This window comes from Chiloscyllium punctatum, chromosome 36 (genome assembly GCF_047496795.1).
Source record: "Chiloscyllium punctatum isolate Juve2018m chromosome 36, sChiPun1.3, whole genome shotgun sequence".
Lineage (NCBI taxonomy): Eukaryota > Metazoa > Chordata > Chondrichthyes > Orectolobiformes > Hemiscylliidae > Chiloscyllium > Chiloscyllium punctatum.
The window spans coordinates 11,749,268-11,770,830 of NC_092774.1; the positions used below are offsets into that span (position 1 = coordinate 11,749,268).

General features: G+C 49.4%; 1 protein-coding gene across 1 annotated transcript in view; it reads left to right on the forward strand.

Annotated features, from left to right (window-relative positions):
* LOC140460783 (uncharacterized) overlaps positions 1-21,563 on the forward strand; it is a 94,900-nt gene that overhangs the window by 55,917 nt on the left and 17,420 nt on the right. Inside the window, exon 3 of the mRNA XM_072555468.1 lies at positions 2,587-3,527. Coding sequence (XP_072411569.1) covers positions 2,587-3,527 — 941 coding nt within the window. The remainder of the gene's footprint in view (positions 1-2,586; positions 3,528-21,563) is intronic.

The following is a 21,563-nucleotide window of genomic DNA, read 5'->3' on the forward strand; positions in this document are numbered from 1 at the left end:
GTGACCGCCGTAGGGGTGGGAAGTAGAACCTGGAAGGGGCCATCCCAACGAGGTTGGAGACTTTTGCCAGTCCAGTTCTTGACGAGCACCAACGAACCAGGCTCTACCCGTGACGAGGCTGAAAGGGAGGGAACATCGCTGTAGGCCGCACGCTCCTGGGAGTGAAAGACACGCATAACATTGGTTAGAGCAAGAACATAACCAATCATTGCTTCGGTCACGTGGTGGACGTGGACTGAGAAGGGAGGCGAATCGTTCCAAGGGGTACGGAGGGGGTGACCAGAGAGACTCTCAGCTGGAGACAGTCGTGTCTTGCCCACAGACATGGATCACATCTGGAATTAGGCCACAGGGATTAACATAACCAGGAGAGGCCAGATTCGGCCATTAATTTGACAAGGTTAGTCTTGAGTCTGGTTAAAACATTCAACAAGGCTGGTCACCTGAGGATGATAAGCACCGTGCAGTTGCCGACAAATACAAAGCTGGGAACAGAGTTCTCCGTTAATATTACATGCAAAGTGTGGTCCATTGTCTGAGCTAATGCATGCAGGTATACTGAAGGGGGGAGGGCTTTCCTTAAACAAAATCTTTATCACAGTCTCAGCAGTAGCGTTAGGAGGAGGGTAGGCTTCAATCCACTTCGAAAAGACATCAGCAATAAGCAAAACATATTTATAGCAACTCAACTCATTTCTCCAACTCAATGAAGTCCAGTTGAAGTGTCTTCAAGGGACCCTCCAGCAAGGGAGTTCTCGTAGAGATACTTGAACTAAGAGGTGGGGGATCGCCTACTCACTGACCTGTTTGATCACGTACAACATCCTGATCGGGAAAGTCACTGACTGAGTATCGATGCGATCTGGAACGATCTGAGATTATCCTGGTGTCATCTGGTGCACCAGACCAGACGCTTTCAACGTGGAGTCGCTTGAGCGATGGAGTGAGCTGCCAGAGGAAGTGGTGGGTGCTGGTACGATGACAAGTTAAAAGGCTTCTGGATGGGCATCTGAATATAAAGGGTTCAGGTGGGTCAGGGCCAAGTGATGGCAAATGTGACTGGAGTCATAGAGATGTACAGCACAGAAACAGACCCTTCGGTCCAACTCCGTCCTTGCTGACAAGAGAGCCAACCCAATTTAGTCCCAGCTGTCAGCACCCGGCCCATATAGGGGCCAAGTGATGGCAAACGTGACTAGATTAATTTAGGATATCTGGGCAGGTTGGGCCAAAGAGTCTGTTTCCGTGCTGTGTGACTCTAATTGTCTTCAGTGAAAGCAGAAGTGTGGTTGTGAAGGCTGGACTTTCAGAGCATGTTTTGCCCTGACTGGAAGCAGCTGAAAATGTGTTGTTGGAAAAGCGCAGCAGGTCAAGCAGCATCCAAGGATCAGGAGAATTGACGAACCGGGCGTGAGCCCTGAAGAAGGGCTCATGCCCGAAGCGTCGATTCTCCTGCTCCTTGTATTCTGCCTGACCTGTTGTGCTTTTCCAGCAAAATATTTTCAGCTCTGATCTCTCGCATCTGCAGTCCTCACTTTCTCCTGACTGGAAGCAAAAGAGTTGGACTGAAGTGTGTTGGTGTTAATGCCTTGATGTCTCATTTTGCTCCCACCTTCCCAGGGACGTTAACTATTTTGTGTCTGGTCCTTCCTCAAGAAGCTGCATTGCAGGTTCACCCTGAATTGACACTTTTTTTATGCTTCCCAAAATCAGACCTGCTCACTCTCAGCAGGATCCCAGTGTTGTGAAAGATATTAACTTTCAGGTGGAGGTATCCAAAATTCAGAGAGATGTCAGTCTTGATGTTTTTGCTTTTTCTGCCCCTGTAAGATCCTGAATCTTCAGGGGAATTAGTTAGAGCGGAGTGAGAACAGAGGGGAAGGGAGAGTGGGATGGTGCTTTCAATTTTGTGGAATAACAAAAGGAAAGGATATTCCACAGAAAGTAGAATTGATTGTTCAGAATTTCTACCCTGCACTGATCATCCCTTTTGTAATCCCTTTTTGCAGAGTATTTGAAAATCTGAAGACTGAAGTTTCAAAATCAACGAATGAAGGGCTTACACCCGAAACATTGACTCTCCTGCTCTCCAAATGCTGCCTGACCTGCTGTGCTTTTTGATTGACTCTCCAGTGTCTGCAGTCCTCACTTTGATGTCAATGTCTGACAGTCTCTGAATCCATTGGGACCGCAACTATTTTTGACTGTGATTTCTGTGAGAGGGATCTACACTTTTTGGTTCCTGTTTGAGGACGTTTTCAGCATCAGTGGGACTGGACGAGAGACCCCTCTGTTACAGCGCACTGTGTGTGGAGCCTGAAACAGTTATACGGCCTGGGAAGGGGACTTCACGGCAGGGAGGGGCTCTACACGTGTTTGTGTGCAGCTGAAGCTGTGGCTATGGAGAAACCTGAGGAATCCCGCCCCGTGGAGAAACCGTGGAAGTGTGGTGACTGTGGGAAAGGCTTCCGTGTCCCGTCTGCCCTGGAGACTCATCAGCGCAGTCACACTGGGGAGAAGCCATTCCCCTGCACCGACTGCGGGAAGGCCTTCAGACATTCCTCTCACCTGTTGGCCCACCAGCAGGACCACACGGGGGAGAGGCCCTTCAGCTGTCCAGATTGTGGGAAGGCCTTCAGATATTCCTCCTCCCTGATGAGGCACCAGCGTGTCCACACGGGGGAGAGGCCCTTTAGCTGCCCCGAGTGCGGGAAGGCGTATACCGACATCTCCTCCCTGATGAGGCACCGGCGTGCCCACACTGGGGAGAGGCCCTTCAGCTGCCCCGAGTGCGGGAAGGCCTTTACCGACATCTCCTCCCTGATGAGGCACCAGCAGATCCACACGGGGGAGAGGCCCTTCAGCTGCCCCGAGTGTGGGAAGGCCTTCAGTTATTCCTCTGCCCTGCGGAGCCACCGCCGCATCCACACGGGAGAGAAGCCCTTCAGCTGCCCTGAATGTGGGAAGGCCTTCACAGACGTCTCCACCCTGCAGAAGCACCAGCGTATCCACACGGGGGAGAGGCCCTTCAGCTGCCCCGAGTGTGGGAAGGCCTTTACCCACGGCTGCGCCCTGCGGAGACACCAGCGTGTCCACACCGGGGAGAGGCCCTTCAGCTGCCCCGAGTGTGGGAAGGCCTATACTGACATCTCCTCCCTGATGAGGCACCAGTGGGCCCACACGGGGGAGAGGCCCTTCAGCTGCCCCGAGTGTGGGAAGGCCTTTACCGAAGTCTCCTCCCTGATGAGGCACCAGCGGATCCACACGGGGGAGAGGCCCTTTACCTGCTCTCAGTGCCGGAAGGCCTTCAGCAGTTCCTCCACCCTGCTGACCCACCAGCGGGTCCACACCGGGGAGAGGCCGTTCACCTGCTCTCAGTGCGGGAAGGGCTTCACCTGCTCCTCCAACCTGCGGAGCCACCGACGCGTCCACACGGGGGAGAGGCCCTTCAGCTGCCCCGAGTGTGGGAAGGCCTTTAGCGATTCCTCGAACCTGCTGGCCCACCAGCGGATCCACACCGGGGAGAGGCCGTTCACCTGCTCTCAGTGCGGGAAGGGCTTCACCCGCACCTCCCACCTGCTGACCCATCAGCGAGTTCACGTGCCATTGCAGGGGGATCGATTGGACTATCAACCCGGTTCCGGGGAGTCCCGGGTTTGAATCCCGCCAAGACAGATGGCAGAATCGGTATTCGGTCAGAAACGTGGAGTTCGGAATCTAACAATGAGACCGTTTCAGGGAGGGGGTGGTGCGGGGGAGAAAGCCCCCATCTGATTCACTCTCTCCCTTGTTAGGGAAGGGAACCACCATTGGGGGAAAGGATTCACTCAGTCGTTCCAGCTGCATCCTTTACCCGGTCTGGCCTACACCTGACTCCAGACCCACAGCAGTCTGGTTGACTCTACACTGCCCCTTCCTTGCAAATGAGCAGGGAGACACTTTAGATTAGATTAGATTAGATTAGATTACTTACAGTGTGGAAACAGGCCCTTCGGCCCAACAAGTCCACACCGCCCCGCCGAAGCGTAACCCACCCATACCCCTACATCTACATTTACCCCTTACCTAACACTATGGGCAATTTAGCATGGCCAATTCACCTGACCTGCACATCTTTGGAGTGTGGGAGGAAACCGGAGCACCCGGAGGAAACCCACGCAGACACGGGGAGAACGTGCAAACTCCACACAGTCAGTCGCCTGAGGGTATGAGGAGGAGGAGGAGGAGGAGGAGGAGACAGGGTATGGGTTAAAATTGCTGAGTGAGGCAATACTTCCTCCGGGTTGCGGATGTACCAAGGATCCAATTACAAAGGGACAACTTGGTGCTGACCAATAGTAAAGACAGTGAGGGAGGTGGGACAAGGGGACGTGTGGTGTGTGCACTTTGACCTTGAGCTGTTCAAAAAGCAACTGCTTTTTCTCTGCCTTTTTGCTGGGGGGATCTGAAGCTGTGACAAAGTTGGGTTGCAATAAAGGTTACCTGAACTTACCACCGGGCTCAGACTCTCATTGAACGCTTTGAGCTCCAAGAGGTTTTTGTTTTAAAGCTGCTCATTTCTTTCAGCCTCCTGCACTAAGTTTAGAACATGGAACATAGAACAGTACAGTGCAGAACAGGCCCTTCAGCCCTCGATGTTGCACTGACCTGTGAACTATTCTCAGCTTGTCCCCCTACACTATCCCAAAATCAACCATGTGCTTATCTAAGGATTGTTTACATCTCCCTAATGTGGCTGAGTTGACTACCTTCGCAGGTCGGGAATTCCACGCCCTTACCACTCTCTGCATAAAGAACTTGCCTCTGACATCCATCTTAGATCTAGCATCCCTCAATTTGTAGTTATGTCCCCTCGTACAAGCTGACGTCACCATGCTAGGAAAGAGTCTTTCACTGTCTACCCTATCTAATCCTCTGATCATCTTATATGTCTCTATCAAATCCCCTCTTAGCCTTCTTCTTTCCAATGAGAACAGACCCAAGTCTCTCAGCCTTTCCTCATAAGACCCTCCCTCCAGACCAGGCAACATCCTGGTAAATCTCCTCTGCACCTTTTCCAATGCTTCCACATCCTTTCTGTAATTGGGCGACCAGAACTATACACAATATTCCAAATATGGCTGCACCAGTGTTTTGTATAGTTGCAGCATGATATTGCGGTTCCAGAACTCAATCCTTCTACGAATGAAACCTAACACACCGTGTGCCTTCTTCACAGCACTACCCATCTGAGTGGCAACTTTCAGGGATCTATGTACATGGACTCCAAGATCCCTCTGCACATCCACACTACCAAGAATCTTTCCATTGACCAACTACTCTGCCATCCTGTTATTCTTCCCGAAGTGCATCACCTCACATTTAGCTGCATTGAACTCCATTTGCCACCTCTCAGCCCAATTCTGCAGTTTATCCAATCCCCCTGCAACTTGTAACATTCTTCCAAACTGTCCAGTACTCCACCGACTTTAGTGTCATCTGCAAATTTACTAATCCATCCACCTATGCCTGTGTCTAAGTCAGTTATAAAAATGACAAACAGCAGTGGTGCCAAAACAGATCCTTGTGGAACACCACTAGTAACTGGACTCCAGGCTGAATATTTTCCATCAACCACCACTCGCTGCCTTCTTCCAGTTTCTAATCTTTTCTACAATAGATGTAAGACTCACTGGTCTATAATTACCTGGGTCATCTCTGCTGCCCTTCTTGAATAAGGGCACATTTGCAATCCTCCAGTCCTCAGGTACTAAACCCGTAGACAATGACGACTCAAATATCAAAGCCAAAGGCTCTGCTATCTCCTCCCTCGCTTCCCAGAGAATCCTTGTATAAATCCCATCTAGCCCAGGGGACTTGTCCACTTTCACTCCTCCTTGAATTGATAACACCTGTGTGTAACCAACCTCGGTCCTTTCGAGTCCAATATCTCGTACCTCATTCTTTTCCTGAGTGAACACTGATGAGAAGTGTTCATTTAGCCTCTCTCCGAACTCTACAGGGCCCACACTCCACTTCCCACTTCTGTCTTTGATTGGCCCTATTCCTACCCTAATCATCCTTTTATTCCTCACATACCTATCGAAAGCTTTCGGTTTCTCCTTTATTCTGTTTGCTAAAGACTGCTCGTGTCCTCTCTTTGCTCTTCTTAACTCTCTCTTTCAATCCTTCCTCGGTGATCTGTAATTCTCAATCGCCTCATCTGTACCATCCTGCCTCATCGACACATAAGCCTCATAGAACAGCATCATAAGACACAGAACTTACATCAAAAGATCAGTGTCATGCAACTGATAGAATATATTGAACAAACTTAGATAGTCTTCATCTCTTAGAATGGGTGTGGGCTTTGGTTCATTAATGTGTAACAATGTTCTTGAGATGACTTCAGGTTTTATAAAAAAAAAAGACATGTCTGCTCAGACAATGCATTAAAGGTGAGATTTCAGTCTGTTGGTATTCCAATCTTGAATCAGACTGGTTCTGTTTCCAAAGTCTGAATTTGTAAAATATTACATGCATTGACTGCCTGCAGATTGTGTGCTTTTTGAACAGACTTGAATGTATCTGCAAATATAGTTCTGCCAATACAATTTCACCCCACAGAGTAGTGTGTGTGTATCTGTGTGCATGTGAGTTTGTGTGTGAGTTTGTGTGTGTGTGTGTGTGTGTGTGTGTGTGTGTGTGTGGGGTGGGGGGGGGTGGTGGTGTTCGGGTACATAGTTCTTTGATAGTTTCATTACTGCTAGTTAGGGTGGTTAAGGTGGCATTTCGCAACATTGCCTTCACTGTTCACCCCATTGAGTATCGGGGTTGGGACATCATGTTGTGGTTGTACAGGATGTTGGTGAGGGCACTTTCAGAGTACGGAGTACAGTTCTGGTGGCCCTGTAATAGGAAGAACACTATTAGAGAGGGTTTAATAAAGATTTACCAGGATGTTGGAAGGACTGGAGGGTTTGAGTTATCAGGAGAGGCTGGGACTTTATTCACAGGAGCACAGGAAGTTGGGGGTGACCTCATTGAGATTGATAAAATCATGAAGAGTGGAGGTAAGGTGAATAGCAAATGGCTCTTGCTTAGCGTAGGGGAAATCAAAACTAGGGGGCTTTTTTTAATGTGAGGAGAGAGATTTAAAAGGAACCAGAGGGGCAACATTTTGAAAGAGGGTGATTTGCATGTGGAATGAACTTGCTGAGGATGTGGTAGATGCAGGTACGGTTACAACATTGAAACAGCATTCGGATGGATACATGAGTAGAAAGGTTTAGAGGGATATGGGCCAAATGCAGGCAAGTGGGACTGGTTTAGATTGGGAATCCTGGTCAACATGGACAAATTGGACCGAAGTGTCTGTTTCTGTGCTGTATACCTCTATTGAAACCAGTAGAATTCTGAAAGGGGCTTGACAGGATAGATGCAGATAAAATGCTCCTTTGTGGAGAGGGTCATCGAATTCCGACAAGGTGGAAGCGGGCCATTCAGCCCATCTATTTCACTCTGGCCCTCTGAACAGTATCCCATCCATAACCCAACCCCTTACTCTGTATTTCCCATGGCCAAGCCACCTTAACCTGTACATCCCTGGTCACTTTGGGTAATTTAGCACGGCCAATTCTCCCTAACCTCTACACCCTAATCTATAAATTACCTTCTCAAGAATGTAATTTAAATGCAGAGCTTTTCTAAGACTCAACATTGGGACACAGATTGTCTCTACTTATAAATAGGGCAACGTCCCTTTGAAATGTAGATTCATTTAGATATAACTGCGTCACTTTACATATGAAGATATCCCTTTGAATGTGCTCACATCCCTTTGAAATATAATCTTGTCCATTTAAACCTCTTTATTTGCAGAAATACCCGCTAAAATGTCCACGTCCCTTTAAAATGCAGATGTCCCCCTTTAGATATGACGCCGTTCCGTTAGATGTCGGAATATCTGTTTAAATTGAGCCGTGAGCTTTCCCAATGTAGACAGGGCTCCTCGAAACGTGGCAGTGTCCCCCCCCCCCCCATCCCTCTAATCCCTTCCTGTTCATATACCCATCCAGATGTGTTTTAAATGCTGTAATTATACCAGCCTCCACTACTTCCTCTGGCAGTTCATTCCATACATGCACCACCCTCTACATGGAAAAGTTGCCCCTTAGGTACCTTTTAATATCTTTCTGCTCTCACCCTAAACCTGTGCTCTCTAGTTGTGAACCTCACCCCTACACTGACAAAAAGACATTTTTAAAAAAAAGTTGAGCAGCCAGACAAAATGCAAAAGCTATAAAATGTTGAGCCACTTGGGGAAAAAAGAACTGTGGCTCTACCCTTTGTTTCTCCTCTTGGCATTTGAACACTTAACATCTGTCAATAACACCAGCATCGCCACAGAGCATATTGTGTCTGCTCCTCGGTGTGAACAACAGCGCACCTGCTCGCTGGTGTCACCGACACATTGTCCATGCTCCTCGCTGTCGGCAGAAAAGGCGACATCGCTTATCTCTGTTCCTAAAGGTCTTCCTTTTATTCTTAAAGCTGTGCCCTCTGGTACTAGTCTCTCCTACCAATGGAAACAGCTTCCAAATGTCATTGCACTGTGGGGATGAAGCCCTACCCTGTCCGGTAATTTCTGCTGGTGGGTGAGACTAGGCCTCAAGGTTAGAGGGAGTCGCTTTCAGACAGAGATGAGGAACTGCTTTTCCCAGAGGGTCGTGAATCTTTGGAATAGTCTAGATTAGAGTGGTGCTGGAAAAGCACAGCAGGTCAGGCAGCGGCCGAGGAGCAGGAAAATCGACATTTCGGGTAAAAGCTCTTCCTCAGGTGCTGCCTGACCTGCTGTGCCCATTTCTGACAGTCTGCTGTACTATGTTTCCAATGTTGTGTATCGATTGCAGCAGTGAATGAGTAGCCAGTAGTGTTAGAAATTGTAAAGTTTTCAGGAGTGCAATGTCATCAGCATTGTCGTTTCCTGGCAGCACTGAGAAGGGTGGGCTTGGTTCATTGGAAACGATGTGGAGGTGCCCGTGTTGGACTGGGGTGGATAAAGTTCAAACTCAACACCAGGTTATCGTCCAACTGGCTTATTTGGAAGCATGAGCTTCTTCATGGGGTGTTTGTGGTACAGGATCATAAGACACAGCCACCTGATGAAGGAGCAGTACTCCAAAAGCTAGTGCTTACAAATGAGCCTGTTGGAGTATCACCTGGTATTGTGTGAAATTTAACTTCATACACCCCAGTCCAACACCAGCATCTCCAAATCAGGTACATCGTTCTTTGAAAGTTGCATCATTGGGAGACAGGGTGGTGAAAGAGGCCAGTCAGGAGCCCTGGAGGACTGGAAGGTGACTGGTCCTCCTGCCAATCAGAGCCTTCCTATTGTCTGAATGCAGACGTTGGAACATGAGCTTCGGAAGCTGCTGCTGCTCTGTCTCTGAGTGAAGATCGAGTTTGCTCCAGACTGCAACCTCTTTACTCTGTCAACCATCTGTGAGTAGGGTACCCTCTTCCCAACTCCTTTTCCATTTTTTTCATTCTGGGCCTCAATTTACGACTTGCAGCAACCGAAAGGAAAGGGAATGAATTCAAGGAGTGGACAGAATCAGGAAAAGTTTGTTTATAAACAGAGCGGTTCATGTGTGGAGTGAATGTAAAGAGGAAGTGGTGGATGCACATTCAGATGCAACGTTTAAAAGACATTTGGATAAGTATATGAAGAGGCACGGTGCACAGGGATACGGGCCAAGCACTGGCACGTGGCCCTAGTTTAGTTTGAGAACGTAGTCAACGTGGACTAGTTGGATTGAAGGGTCCGTTTCTGTGCTGTCTAACAGTAACTGTTCTGTCGTGGTCTTAAAACCATTTTCTTGCCTTCCACTTTCAACGTGGATACTGTACCTGCATCCAACACATAAACCATTCAAAAGAAAAACCCACCTCCCGCGCACAAAAAAATCCACACTTTATTGTTCAAAAATCCGAGGAACTCAGCCTTAAATATATTCAATGACCCCCCTAACTGCAGGAAGACATCCCCACTTCTAATCTCAGTTCAACCTGCTAATATACACTTACCTTGCTGAACCTGTCTGACAACTGGCATTGACTGATGTAAAAGGATGCTGCTAATCAAAGCACTGATCACAGGGTGGACTGGTGTCAGCTCGGGTTTCAGGCCCTGATTTCTCTGTCCTCTGTTGATCCTCCTATTCCCACAGACTAAGATGTTGGTCTGTTCTCAGCTCGGCTGGATTTCTGCTAAAGCTTTGACCCCCCCCCCCCCCCCTCGCCCCTTTTATAACTTCTGGAACAATAAAATATTCAATCCAGACCCAACCCACAATCTCCCAGACTGTCAACCATCCTGATAAAAGGTGCAGTCATAGCAGGGAATCAAATAAGAAAAATGAAACAATCATAAATAGGCGCACGTGCTTAATGTTTGTTCATGAGGAAGTAAACCAGGAGTCTCTTAGGAATCTTACAGTGCCCTACTTGAGGAATTCTGTCACCATTGCATCTATTAGTACCCAGCTATGAATTACAACAACATTTACACCAACAGAAATAAAGCATCAGTTATCAAATAGACATAGAGATATACAGCACGGACGTAGACTTTTTCTCTGTCTCATACACACACAAGATAGATCATCCATGGGGGTGAGTTTGTATTTGCAGCATGATGTTTAGGGTATGTTTAGATGGCATCTAGATCTATGTGTTTGTTTCTGGCGTTGTGGTTGGAGTGCCAGGCCTCGAGGAATTCTCTGGCATGTCTTTGCTTAGCTTGCCCCAGTCGAAATTGTGGGGTTTTTTTCATCCGTACGTGGGGCTACGAGGGATAGAGGGTTGGGTCTTTTTGTGGCTAGCTGGTGTTAGTGTATCCTGGTGGCTAACTTTCTTCCTGTTTGTCTGACGTAGTGTTTGTGGCAGTCCTTGCAAACCCCCCCCGGAACCCCACCCAGGAGAAAGATATAAATAGAAAGTAGGAGACAACAGCTTCACTTCACTTGGAGGTCACCACTGATGATGTTACCTAGCCAGGTAATGAAATGTCTGGATATCAAACCTACAGCTCAGCGAGCAAACCTGCACCCTAAACATTCGACTTTGCTGAAAGACTGCACAATCTGCAGGCAGTCAATACATGTAATATATTGTAAATTCCACTTTGAAAATAGATAATGGGCCCACTACGTTTTGGATGTGAGCATAAGTGGTATAGTAAGTAAGTTTGCTGATGACACCAAAATCGGAGGTGTAGTGGACAGCGAAGGAGGTTACCTCAGATTACAATGGGATCTTGATCAGATGGGCCAATGGGCTGAGAAGTGGGAAATGGAATTTAATTTAGGTAAATGAGAGGTGCTGCACTTTGGGAAAGCAAATCTTAGCAGGACTTATACATTTAATGGTAAAGTCTTAGGGAGTGTTGCTGAACAAAGGGACCTTGGAGTGCAAGTTCATAACTCCTTGAAAGTGGAATTGCAGGTTGACAGGATAGTGAAGATGGGGTTTTGTATGCTTTCCTTTATTGGTCAGAATATTGAGTACAGGAGTTGGGAGGTCATGTTACTACTGTACAGTTGGAATATTGCGTGCAATTCTGGTTCCCTTCCTATCAGAAAGATGTTGTGAAACTTAAGGGTTCAGAAAAGATTTACAAGGATGTTACCAAGACTGGAGGATTTGAGCTATAGGGAGAGACAGAACAGGCTGGGGCTGTTTTCCCTGGAGCGTCAGAGACTGGGGGGTGATTTTCTATAGGATTATAAAATCATGAGGGGCATGGATAGGATAGAGAGACAAAGTCTTTTCCCTGGGGTGGGAGAGTCTAGAACTGGAGGGCATAGGTTTACACCGAGAGGGGAAATATACGAAAGAGACCTAAGAGGCAACCTTTTCATTTAGAGGGTGGTACGTGTATGGAATGAGCTGCCAGAGGAAGTGGTGGAGGCTGGTACAATTACAACATTTAAACGTCAACTGGAGGGATATGGGCCCCCTGCTGGAAGGTGGGACAAGATTGGGTTGGGATATTGTGCACAGGGATGTGCAGGTGAGGTGCATTAGTCAGGGGTAAATGTTGAGCAATAGGGGTAGGGGAATTGTATGGGCGGGTTACCCTTCGGAGGATCAGTGTGTAGTCTTTGGGCCGAGTGGCCTGCTCCCACACTGTGGGGAGTCTCTAAAGGGGAAGGGATTTTTGTAAACTGTGCAAGGTAACGCAGGCGTAGTGCGGGGACCCGCTGTTGGCCTTGCCCCGCCCCTTGATCCTCCCCCTGTTGTTGAGCTGTCTAACAAACAGCTACTTTTTCTCTGCCTTTTTGCTGGGGGCATCTGAAGCTGTAACAATGTTGGGACACAATAAAGGTTACCTGAACGTTCTGCCGGGCTCAGGCTCTCATTGAAAGCTTAGAGCTTCAAACGGTTTTTGTTTCTTGCAGCTTCCTGCATGTGTTTGCTCCTCATGTGTTTTTCAAATCTTTCTCCTCTCCCCTTAATTTGCAGCCTAATCTTGAAAGGACACATGCCGTTCACCTTATCTCGGCCCCTCATGGTTTTGGAAACCTCTATAAAGAGAATAAAGAACCCTACAGCACAGGAACAGGCCCTTCAGCCCTCCAAGGTTATGCTGATCGAGATACTCTATCTAAACCTGCCGCCTATTTTCTAAGGATCTGTATCCCTCTGCTCCTTGCCCATTCATGTATCTGTCTAGATACATCTTAAATGACACTATCGATCCCACCCCTACTGCCTCTGCTGGTGATGCATTCGAGGCGCCCACCACCCTCTCTGTAAAGAACTTTCCATGTATATCTCCCTCAAACCTTTCCCCTCTCACTTTGAACTCGTAACCCTGAGTAATTAAGTCTTCTCCTCTGGGAAAATAATTCTTCCTATCCACCCCGTTTACACCCCTCATGGTTTTTCGGCCTCGATCAGGAACCCCCCCCACCCCGCCTCGACCTCCTTATTTCCAGTGAAAATAATCCTAATTTACTCAACCTCTCCTCATAGCTAGCGCTCTCCATAACAGGCAACATCCTGGTGAACCCCCTCTGCACTCTCTCCAAACGTATCCACATCCTTTTGGAAATCTGGCGACCGGAATTGTATGCAGTATTCCAAATGCGCCAAACCAAAATCTTTTCTAACTTTAACATGACCTGCCAGCTCTTTTCCTCAATCCGTCCGATGATGGAACATGTGTTGTATGCTGCCTTGACCACTCTACTGACATGCATTTGCCACCTTCAGAGAACAATAGACCTGAACACCCAGCTCTCTCTGTACATCAATTTCCCCCAGGACCTTTCCATTTACTGTATAGCTCGCTCTTGAATTGCATCTTCCAAAATGCATCACCTCACATTTGTCTGGGTTGAACTCCATCTGTCATTTCTCTTCCCAACTCTCCGATCTATATTCTGCTGAAGCGTCTGACAGTCCCCTTCACTATCTGATTTTCCATCAATCTGAATGTCATCTGCAAACTTGCTAATGAGGCACCCGATACCTTCACCTTTCAACCTCCTGTGCTCCAGTGAAAAAAGTCCCAGCCTACCCACCAATAGGTGTGAATTCTGTCTTGGTCCCAATGTCGAGTCAGCCTGACATTTTTGATAGAAAAGCTATGCATTTAAATTACGTTCTTGAGAAAGTTACTGAAAACAGGTTCTGGGATTAACATACCAAAGAACAGAACTCCATTCTAAAAGATGGAAGATTTAATCTAAATTGTTTAATGTATCACATCTCCATGATCTGGACTCCGTTGGCTATAAATAGTCTAATCATGATCTTATTGTCCACAACCACCTGAAGCAGCAGCAGCACTTCAGAGTGCCAGAGATCCGGGTTCAATTCCCACCTCGGGCAACTGTCAGTGTGGAGTTTGCACATTCTCCCCGTGTCTGCGTGGGTTTCCTCCCACAGTCCAAAGATGTGCAGGTTAGGTGAAGTGGCCACGCTAATTTGCCTGTCGTGTTAGGTGAAGGGGTAAATGTTGGGGAATGAGTCTGGGAGGGTAGCTCTTCGAAGGGCTGGTTTGGACTGAAGGGCCTGTTTCCACACTGTAAGTAATAAAATCTAAAATAAATCTAATCACTCTGAAATCTAGGGCTTCCAAACAAACCATGTTATGGCAGCAGCGGGAGGTGTGGATTATATTCACTAAAAACAGTTAAGCAGGTAGATAACACGTTCGAGTGGGAAGTGTGTATAACATGATCTCACAACTTCTATACTCAATGCTATTAGCAATGAAGGAAAGCAAACCAAACGCTGCCTTCACTACTCTGTTCACCTGAGACTCCAGCACTCCCAAGGTCTCTTTATTCTGCAAAACTCCCCTTAACTGTGTCAGTCCTGCCTGGATTGCTTGACCAAAATACAAACCTCTGATTTCTCTAAATTAAACTCCAACTGACACTCCTCGGCTCATCAGCCGATCCCATAAATTCTAATTTATAGTGAACTCTTTCCTCCCTTATTCCCTGGAAACCGAAAATCTCCATCCCACACTAACTCCCTCCATTTTCACTTTGCTTATAGCGGAAGAATGTAACTGAGAAACATATCAGCCATGATTGAATGGAATGAGCAGACCTGCTGGTCTAATTTCTGCTCCTGTGTCTTGTGGTCTCTTGCTGTCCTGGACACCGTGAGAGAGAATTGGGACCAGCATTGAACCGATCATGACTGGATATGGATCTACCTGCATCAAGGTGGATGGGCTGGGACTTTTTCACTGGCGCATAGGAGGAGGAGATGTGACCTTATCAAGGTTTATAAAATCATGAGGAGAGAGAGGAGGTGAACGACGGGTGTCCTTCCCCTAGGGTTGGGGTTTCAAGATTAGGGAGCAAATTTTGATGGTGACAGGAGAAAGAAATTTTAAAAAGACTTGAAGGGCACAATTTTTTTTTATAGAGTGGTTCACGTGTGGACTAAATGTCTAGAGGAAGTGGTGGATGCAGATACAGTAACGATGTTTAAAAGACATTTGGATAAGTTCATGAATAGGAAAGGCTTGGAGGGATATGAGCCAAAACACTGGCAGGTGGGACTGGTTTAGTTTGAGAACATAGTCAGCATGGACTAGTTGGACTGAAGGGTCTGTTTCTGTAACTTGGTTCTATACTAGTCTTTAAACCATTTTCTTGCCTTCCCCATAAACATTCACGTAAAAATCAGATGAACTCAGTCTTGAATATATTCAATGACCCCCTAACTGCAGGAAGACATCCCTACTTCTGAACTCAATTCCTCTTGCTAATACACCACTTGCCTTGCTCATTGCCTGCTGCACCTGTCTGACAACTGGCACAGAAGGACACTGATGCCCCTCGGAACATCCACACATCATTCCTGATGAAGAGCTCGTGCCCCAAACTTCGACTGTCCTACTGCTCAGATGCTGCTTGACCTGCTGTGCTTTGTCAATTGTGGTCTTCTCTACATCGGGGAAACCGAGCGTAAACTTGGGGAACGGTTTGCTGAGCATCACAGCCGGGTCCGCAGAGGCTGAGCAGACTTCCCAGTCTCCACCCATTTTAATGCCCCTTCCCACTCCCCTTCTGACATGACTATCTTTGGCTTCCTCCATTACCACAACAAACCAAACCACAAATTGGAGGAACAAAACCTCATCTTCTGTCTGAGCAGTCCACAGCCCAGAGGACTTAACACAGAGTTCTCCAATTTCAAATAATCTCCCATCCCATCCCCCAACTCACTTCCCAGCCCCTTCCACTCTTCCCTGCCAACTAGATTCCTTCCTCCCATTCACCAACCAGGTCGTACCAGGTTATGGCGATATGGCAGGAACAGGATACTGATTGAGGATGATCAGCCATTATCACAATGAATGGTGGTGCTGACTCTTAGGGCAGAACAGCCTACTCCTGCACCTATTGCCTATTGTACCCTCTCCCTGTCTCCACCTATCCCCACTTCAATACCCTGCCCCCAGCACACCCTTGTTCCACAGCTCTCCCTATACCCACCCCCCAGTCCTGAACAAGGGTTACACCAGATACCTCGACTTCTCCACCTCCTGATGCTGCCTGGCTTGCTCTTCCAGTCTCCTGTCTGTCTATTTTGCCAATTGTGAGACAGGCCTGGACGAACTTTTCCAGAGTCTGTGCCCTCGCTGGATTCATTCCTATTCCTTTCAGTTGCTCCAAGTCAACACTTGAACCCCAGAATGAAACATAAATGGAAAAGGGGGTGAGAAAAGAGAGTGCTGTACTCACATGTTGGACAGAGGAAAGAAGTTGCAGTCTGAGGTGAAGCTCAATCTTCCTTCAGAGAGAGGAGGAGCAGGACCTTAAGAAGCTCATGGTCCAACTTCCACATTCACCAATAGGGGAGCTCCGAATGGCAGAAGGACAAGTCTCCCCCTGGTCCTCCAGTGCTTCTTATTCGTCCATCAAAAGTAGGTTTCGCAACTTTTCTGCCGACAGTGAGGAACATGCCCAATGTTTTGGTGACATTGGCAAACACGTGCCCTGCTTGTTGACACTGAGGAGTGTACACAACGTGCTCTGTAGCAATGCTGATGGTATTGACAGATTTTAAGTTTCCAAATACCTATCGGAGAACAAAAAGGGCAGAGCCATAATTCCCCCCCAAATGTGGCTCGATATTTGATTGAGCAGCCAGAAAAATACAAAAGCAATGTTTTTAAGTCTTTTCCTCAGTGTTGGGGTGAGACTCCACAACTGTTCATTCACAAAAACAAACTCTCCTGTCTCACTCTGCAGCTGCGGGGGGCGGGGACACTGCCACGTTTCGAGGAGCCCTGTCTACATTGGGAAAGCTCACGGCTCAATTTAAACAGATATTCCGACATCGAACGGGACGGCGTCATATCTAAAGGGGGAAATCTGCATTTTAAAGGGACGTGGACATTTTAACGGGTATTTCTGCAAATAAAGAGGTTTAAATGGACAAGATTATATTTCAAAGGGATGTGAGCACATTCAAAGGGATATCTTCATATGTAAAGTGACGCAGTTATATCTAAATGAATCTACATTTCAAAGGGACGTTGCCCTATTTATAAGTAGAGACAATAGGTGTGAATTCTGTCTGTGTCCCAATGTTGAGTCTTAGAAATGCTCTGCATTTAAATTACATTCTTGAGAAGGTAATTTATAGATTAGGGTGTAGAGGTTAGGGAGAATTGGCCGTGCTAAGTTACCCATAGTGACCAGGGATGTACAGGTTAGGGTGGCTTGGCCATGGGAAATACAGAGTAAGGGGTTGGGTTATGGGTGGGATACTGTTCAGAGGGCCAGAGTGAAATAGATGGGCTGAATGGCCCGCTTCCACCTTGTCGGAATTCGATGACCCTCCCCACAAAAGAGCATTTTATCTGCATCTATCCTGTCAAGCCCCTTTCAGAATTCTACTGGTTTCAATAAAGTTATACAGCACAGAAACAGACACTTCGGTCCAATTTGTCCATGTTGACCAGGATTCCCAATCTAAACCAGTCCCACTTGCCTGCATTTGGCCCATATCCCTCTAAACCTTTCTACTCATGTATCCATCCGAATGCTGTTTCAATGTTGTCACTGTACCTGCATCTACCACATCCTCAGCAAGTTCATTCCACATGCAATTCACCCTCTTTCAAAATGTTGCCCCTCCGGTTCCTTTTAAATCTCTCTCCTTATATTTAAATAAAAATGCCCCCTCCCCTAGTTTTGAGTTCCCCAGCGCTGGATTGTTCTATGTTCTAAACTTAGTGCAGGAGGCTGAAAGAAATGAGCAGCTTTAAAACAAAAACCTCTCGGAGCTGAAAGCTTTCAATGAGAGTCTGAGCCCGGTGTTAAGTTCAGGTAACCTTTATTGCAAACCAACTTTGTTCCAGCTTCAGATCCCCCCAGCAAAAAGGCAGAGAAACAGCAGTTGCTTTTTGAACCCCACACCTCCCCTCCTCCTCACCTCCCCTCCTCCTCACCCCCCCCCGCACACACACCACACCTCCCCCCCTCCTCACCCCCCCCCCACACCTCCCCTCCTCCTCACCACCCCCCCTGCACACCACACCTCCCCCCCTCCTCACCCCCCCCCCCACACCTCCCCTCCTCCTCACCACCCCCCCCCACACCACACCTCCCCTCCTCCTCACCCCCCCCACACACACCACACCTCCCCTCCTCCTCACCCCCCCCACACCACACCTCCCCTCCTCCTCACCACCCCCCCTGCACACCACACCTCCCCTCCTCCTCACCCCCCCCCCACACACCACACCTCCCCTCCTCCTCACCCCCCCCACACACCACACCTCCCCTCCTCCTCACCCCCCGCCCACACACCACACCTCCCCTCCTCCTCACCCCCCCCACACACCACACCTCCCCTCCTCCTCACCCCCCGCCCACACACCACACCTCCCCTCCTCCTCACCCCCCCCACACACACCACACCTCCCCTCCTCCTCACCCCCCCCGCACACACCACACCTCCCCTCCTCCTCACCCTCCCTCCCCCACACACACCACACCTCCCCTCCTCCTCACCCCCCCCCGCACACACCACACCTCCCCTCCTCCTCACCCCCCCCCACACACCACACCTCCCCTCCTCCTCACCCCCCCCGCACACACCACACCTCCCCTCCTCCTCACCCTCCCTCCCCCCCACACACCACACCTCCCCTCCTCCTCACCCCCCCCACACACCACACCTCCCCTCCTCCTCACCCCCCCCGCACACACACCACACCTCCCCTCCTCACCACCCCCCCCCCACACCACACCTCCCCTCCTCCTCACCCCCTCCCCCACACACCACACCTCCCCTCCTCCTCACCCCCCCCGCACACACACCACACCTCCCCTCCTCACCACCCCCCCCCACACCACACCTCCCCTCCTCCTCACCCCCTCCCCCACACACCACACCTCCCCTCCTCCTCACCCCTCATCCCCTCATCCCCCCCTCCCCCCCCCCCCCCCCCCCGCCATCTTTACTATTGGGTAAAAACAATGACTGCAGATGCTGGAAACCAGATTCTGGATTAGTGGTGCTGGAAGAGCACAGCGGTTCAGGCAGCAGCAGAGGAGCAGTAAAATCGACGTTTCGGGCAAAAGCCCTTCATCAGGAATAAAGGCAGAGAGCCTGAAGCGTGGAGAGACGAGTGAGAGGAGGGTGGGGGAGTGGAGAAAGTAGCATAGAGTACAATAGGCGAGTGGGGGAGGGGATGAAGGTAATAGGTCAAGGCGGAGGGTAGAGTGGAGAGGTGGAAAAGAAAATAGAAAGTTAGGACAAGTCAGGGGGACAGTGCTGAGCTGGAAGTTTGGAACTAGGGTGAGGTGGGGGAAGAGGAAATGAGGAAACTGTTGAAGTCCACATTGATGCCTTGGGGTTGAAGTGTTCCGAGGCAGAAGATGAGGCGTTCTTCCTCCAGGCGTCTGGTGGTGAGGGAGCAGCGGTTGAAATGTTGGGCCATAGGACGGTGTGGTTGATTGGTGCGGGTGTCCCGGAGATGTTCCCTAAAGTGCTCTGGTTGGATGCCTCCAGTCTCCCCAATGTAGAGGAGACCGCATCGGGAGCAACGGATACAATAAAATGATATTGGTGGATGTGCAGGTAAAACTTTGATGGATGTGGAAGGCTCCTTTGGGGCCTTGGATGGAGGTGAGGGAAGAGGTGTGGGCGCAGGTTTTGCAATTCCTGCGGTGGCAGGGGAAGGTGCCAGGATGGGAGGGTGAGTTGTGGGGGGGCGTGGACCTAACCAAGTAGATACGGAAGGCGGAAAAGGGGTAGGGAGGGAAATATATCCCTGGTGGTGGGGTCTTTTTGGAGGTGGCGGAAATGTCGGCAGACGATTTGGTTTATGCGAAGGTTGGTAGGGTGGAAGGTGAGCACCAGGGGCGTTCTGTCCTTGTTACGGTTGGAGGGGTGGGGTCTGAGGGCAGGAGTGCAGGATGTGGACGAGATGCGTTGGAGGGCACCTTTAACCACATGGGAAGGGAAATTGCGGTCTCTAAAGAAGGGGGGCATCTGGTGTGTTCTCTGGTGGAACTGGTCGTCCTGGGAGCAGATCCAGCGGAGGCGGAGGAATTGGGAATACGGGATGGCATTTTTGCAAGAGGTAGTGTGGGAAGAGGTGTAATCCAGGTAGCTGTGGGAGTCGGTGGGTTTGTAGAAAATGTCGGTGTCAAGTCGGTCGTCATTAATGGAAATGGAGAGGTCGAGGAAGGGGAGGGAGGTGTCAGAGATGGTCCAGTTAACTTTAAGGTCAGGGTGGAATGTGTTGGTGAAGTTGATGAATTGCTCAACCTCCTCGCGGGAGCACGAGGTGGTGCCAATGCAGTCATCAATGTAGCGGAAGAAGAGGTGGGGAGTGGTGCCGGTGTAATTACAGAAGATCAACTGTTCTACATAGCTAACAAAGAGACTGGCATAGCTGGGGCCCATACGTGTGCCCATGGGCTACCCCTTTGGTCTGGAGGAAGTGGGAGGATTCGAAGGAGAAATTGTTAAGGGTTAGGATCAGTTCAGCCAAACGAATGAGAGTGTCAGTGGAAGGGTACTGTTGGGGACGTCTGGAGAGGAAAAAACGGAGGGCTTGGAGGCCCTGGACATTGCGGATGGAGGTGTAGAGGGATTGGATATCCATGGTGAAGATAAGGCGTTGGGGGCCGGGGAAACGGAAGTCTTGGAGGAGGTGGAGGGCGTGGGTGGTGTCTCGAACAGATGTGGGGAGGTCCTGGACTCGGGGGATAGGACAGTGTATAGGTAGGTAGAGATGAGTTTAGTGGGACAGGAGCATGCTGAGACAATGGGTCGGCCAGGGTGGCCAGGCTTGTGGATCTTGGGAAGGAGGTTGAACCAGGCAGTGCGGGGTTCCCGGACTATGAGGTTGGAAGCTGTGGTTGGGAGATCTCCTGAGGTGATGAGGTTCTGTATGGTCTGGGAGATGATGGGTTGGTGATGGGGGGTTGGGTCATGGTCGAGGGGGCAGTAGGAAGAGGTGTCTTCGAGTTGGCGTTTGGCTTCAGCGGTGTAGAGGTCAGTGCGCCAGACTACCACTGCGCCCCCTTTATCCGCTGGCTTGATGGTGAGGTCGGGATTGGAGCAGAGGGATTGGAGGGCTGTGCGTTGTGAGGGTGAGAGGTTGGAGTGGGGGAGGGGGGGTAGACTGGTTGAGGCGGTTAATGTGCCGGCGGCAGTTGGAAATGAAGAGGTCGAGGGCAGGTAATAGGCCAGCGCGGGGTGTCCAGGTGGATGCAGTGTGTTGGAGGTGGGCGAAGGGGTCCTCGGAAGGTGGGCGGGACTCCAGATTGTGAAAGTAAGCTCGGAGGCGGAGGAAGTGTTCGACATCACGGCGTGTATTAAATTCATTGATGCGTGGACGGAGGGGGATGAAGATGAGTCCTTTGCTGAGGACTAATCGTTCGTCGTCAGTGAGGGGGAGGTCTGGGGGGATGGTGAAAACGCGGCAGGGCTGGGAGCTGGGATCTGGTGTGGGTGTGGAGCTGGGAGTGGGGGCGGAGCCGGTAACTGGAGTGGGTGTGATGGTGGGGGGGAATGGG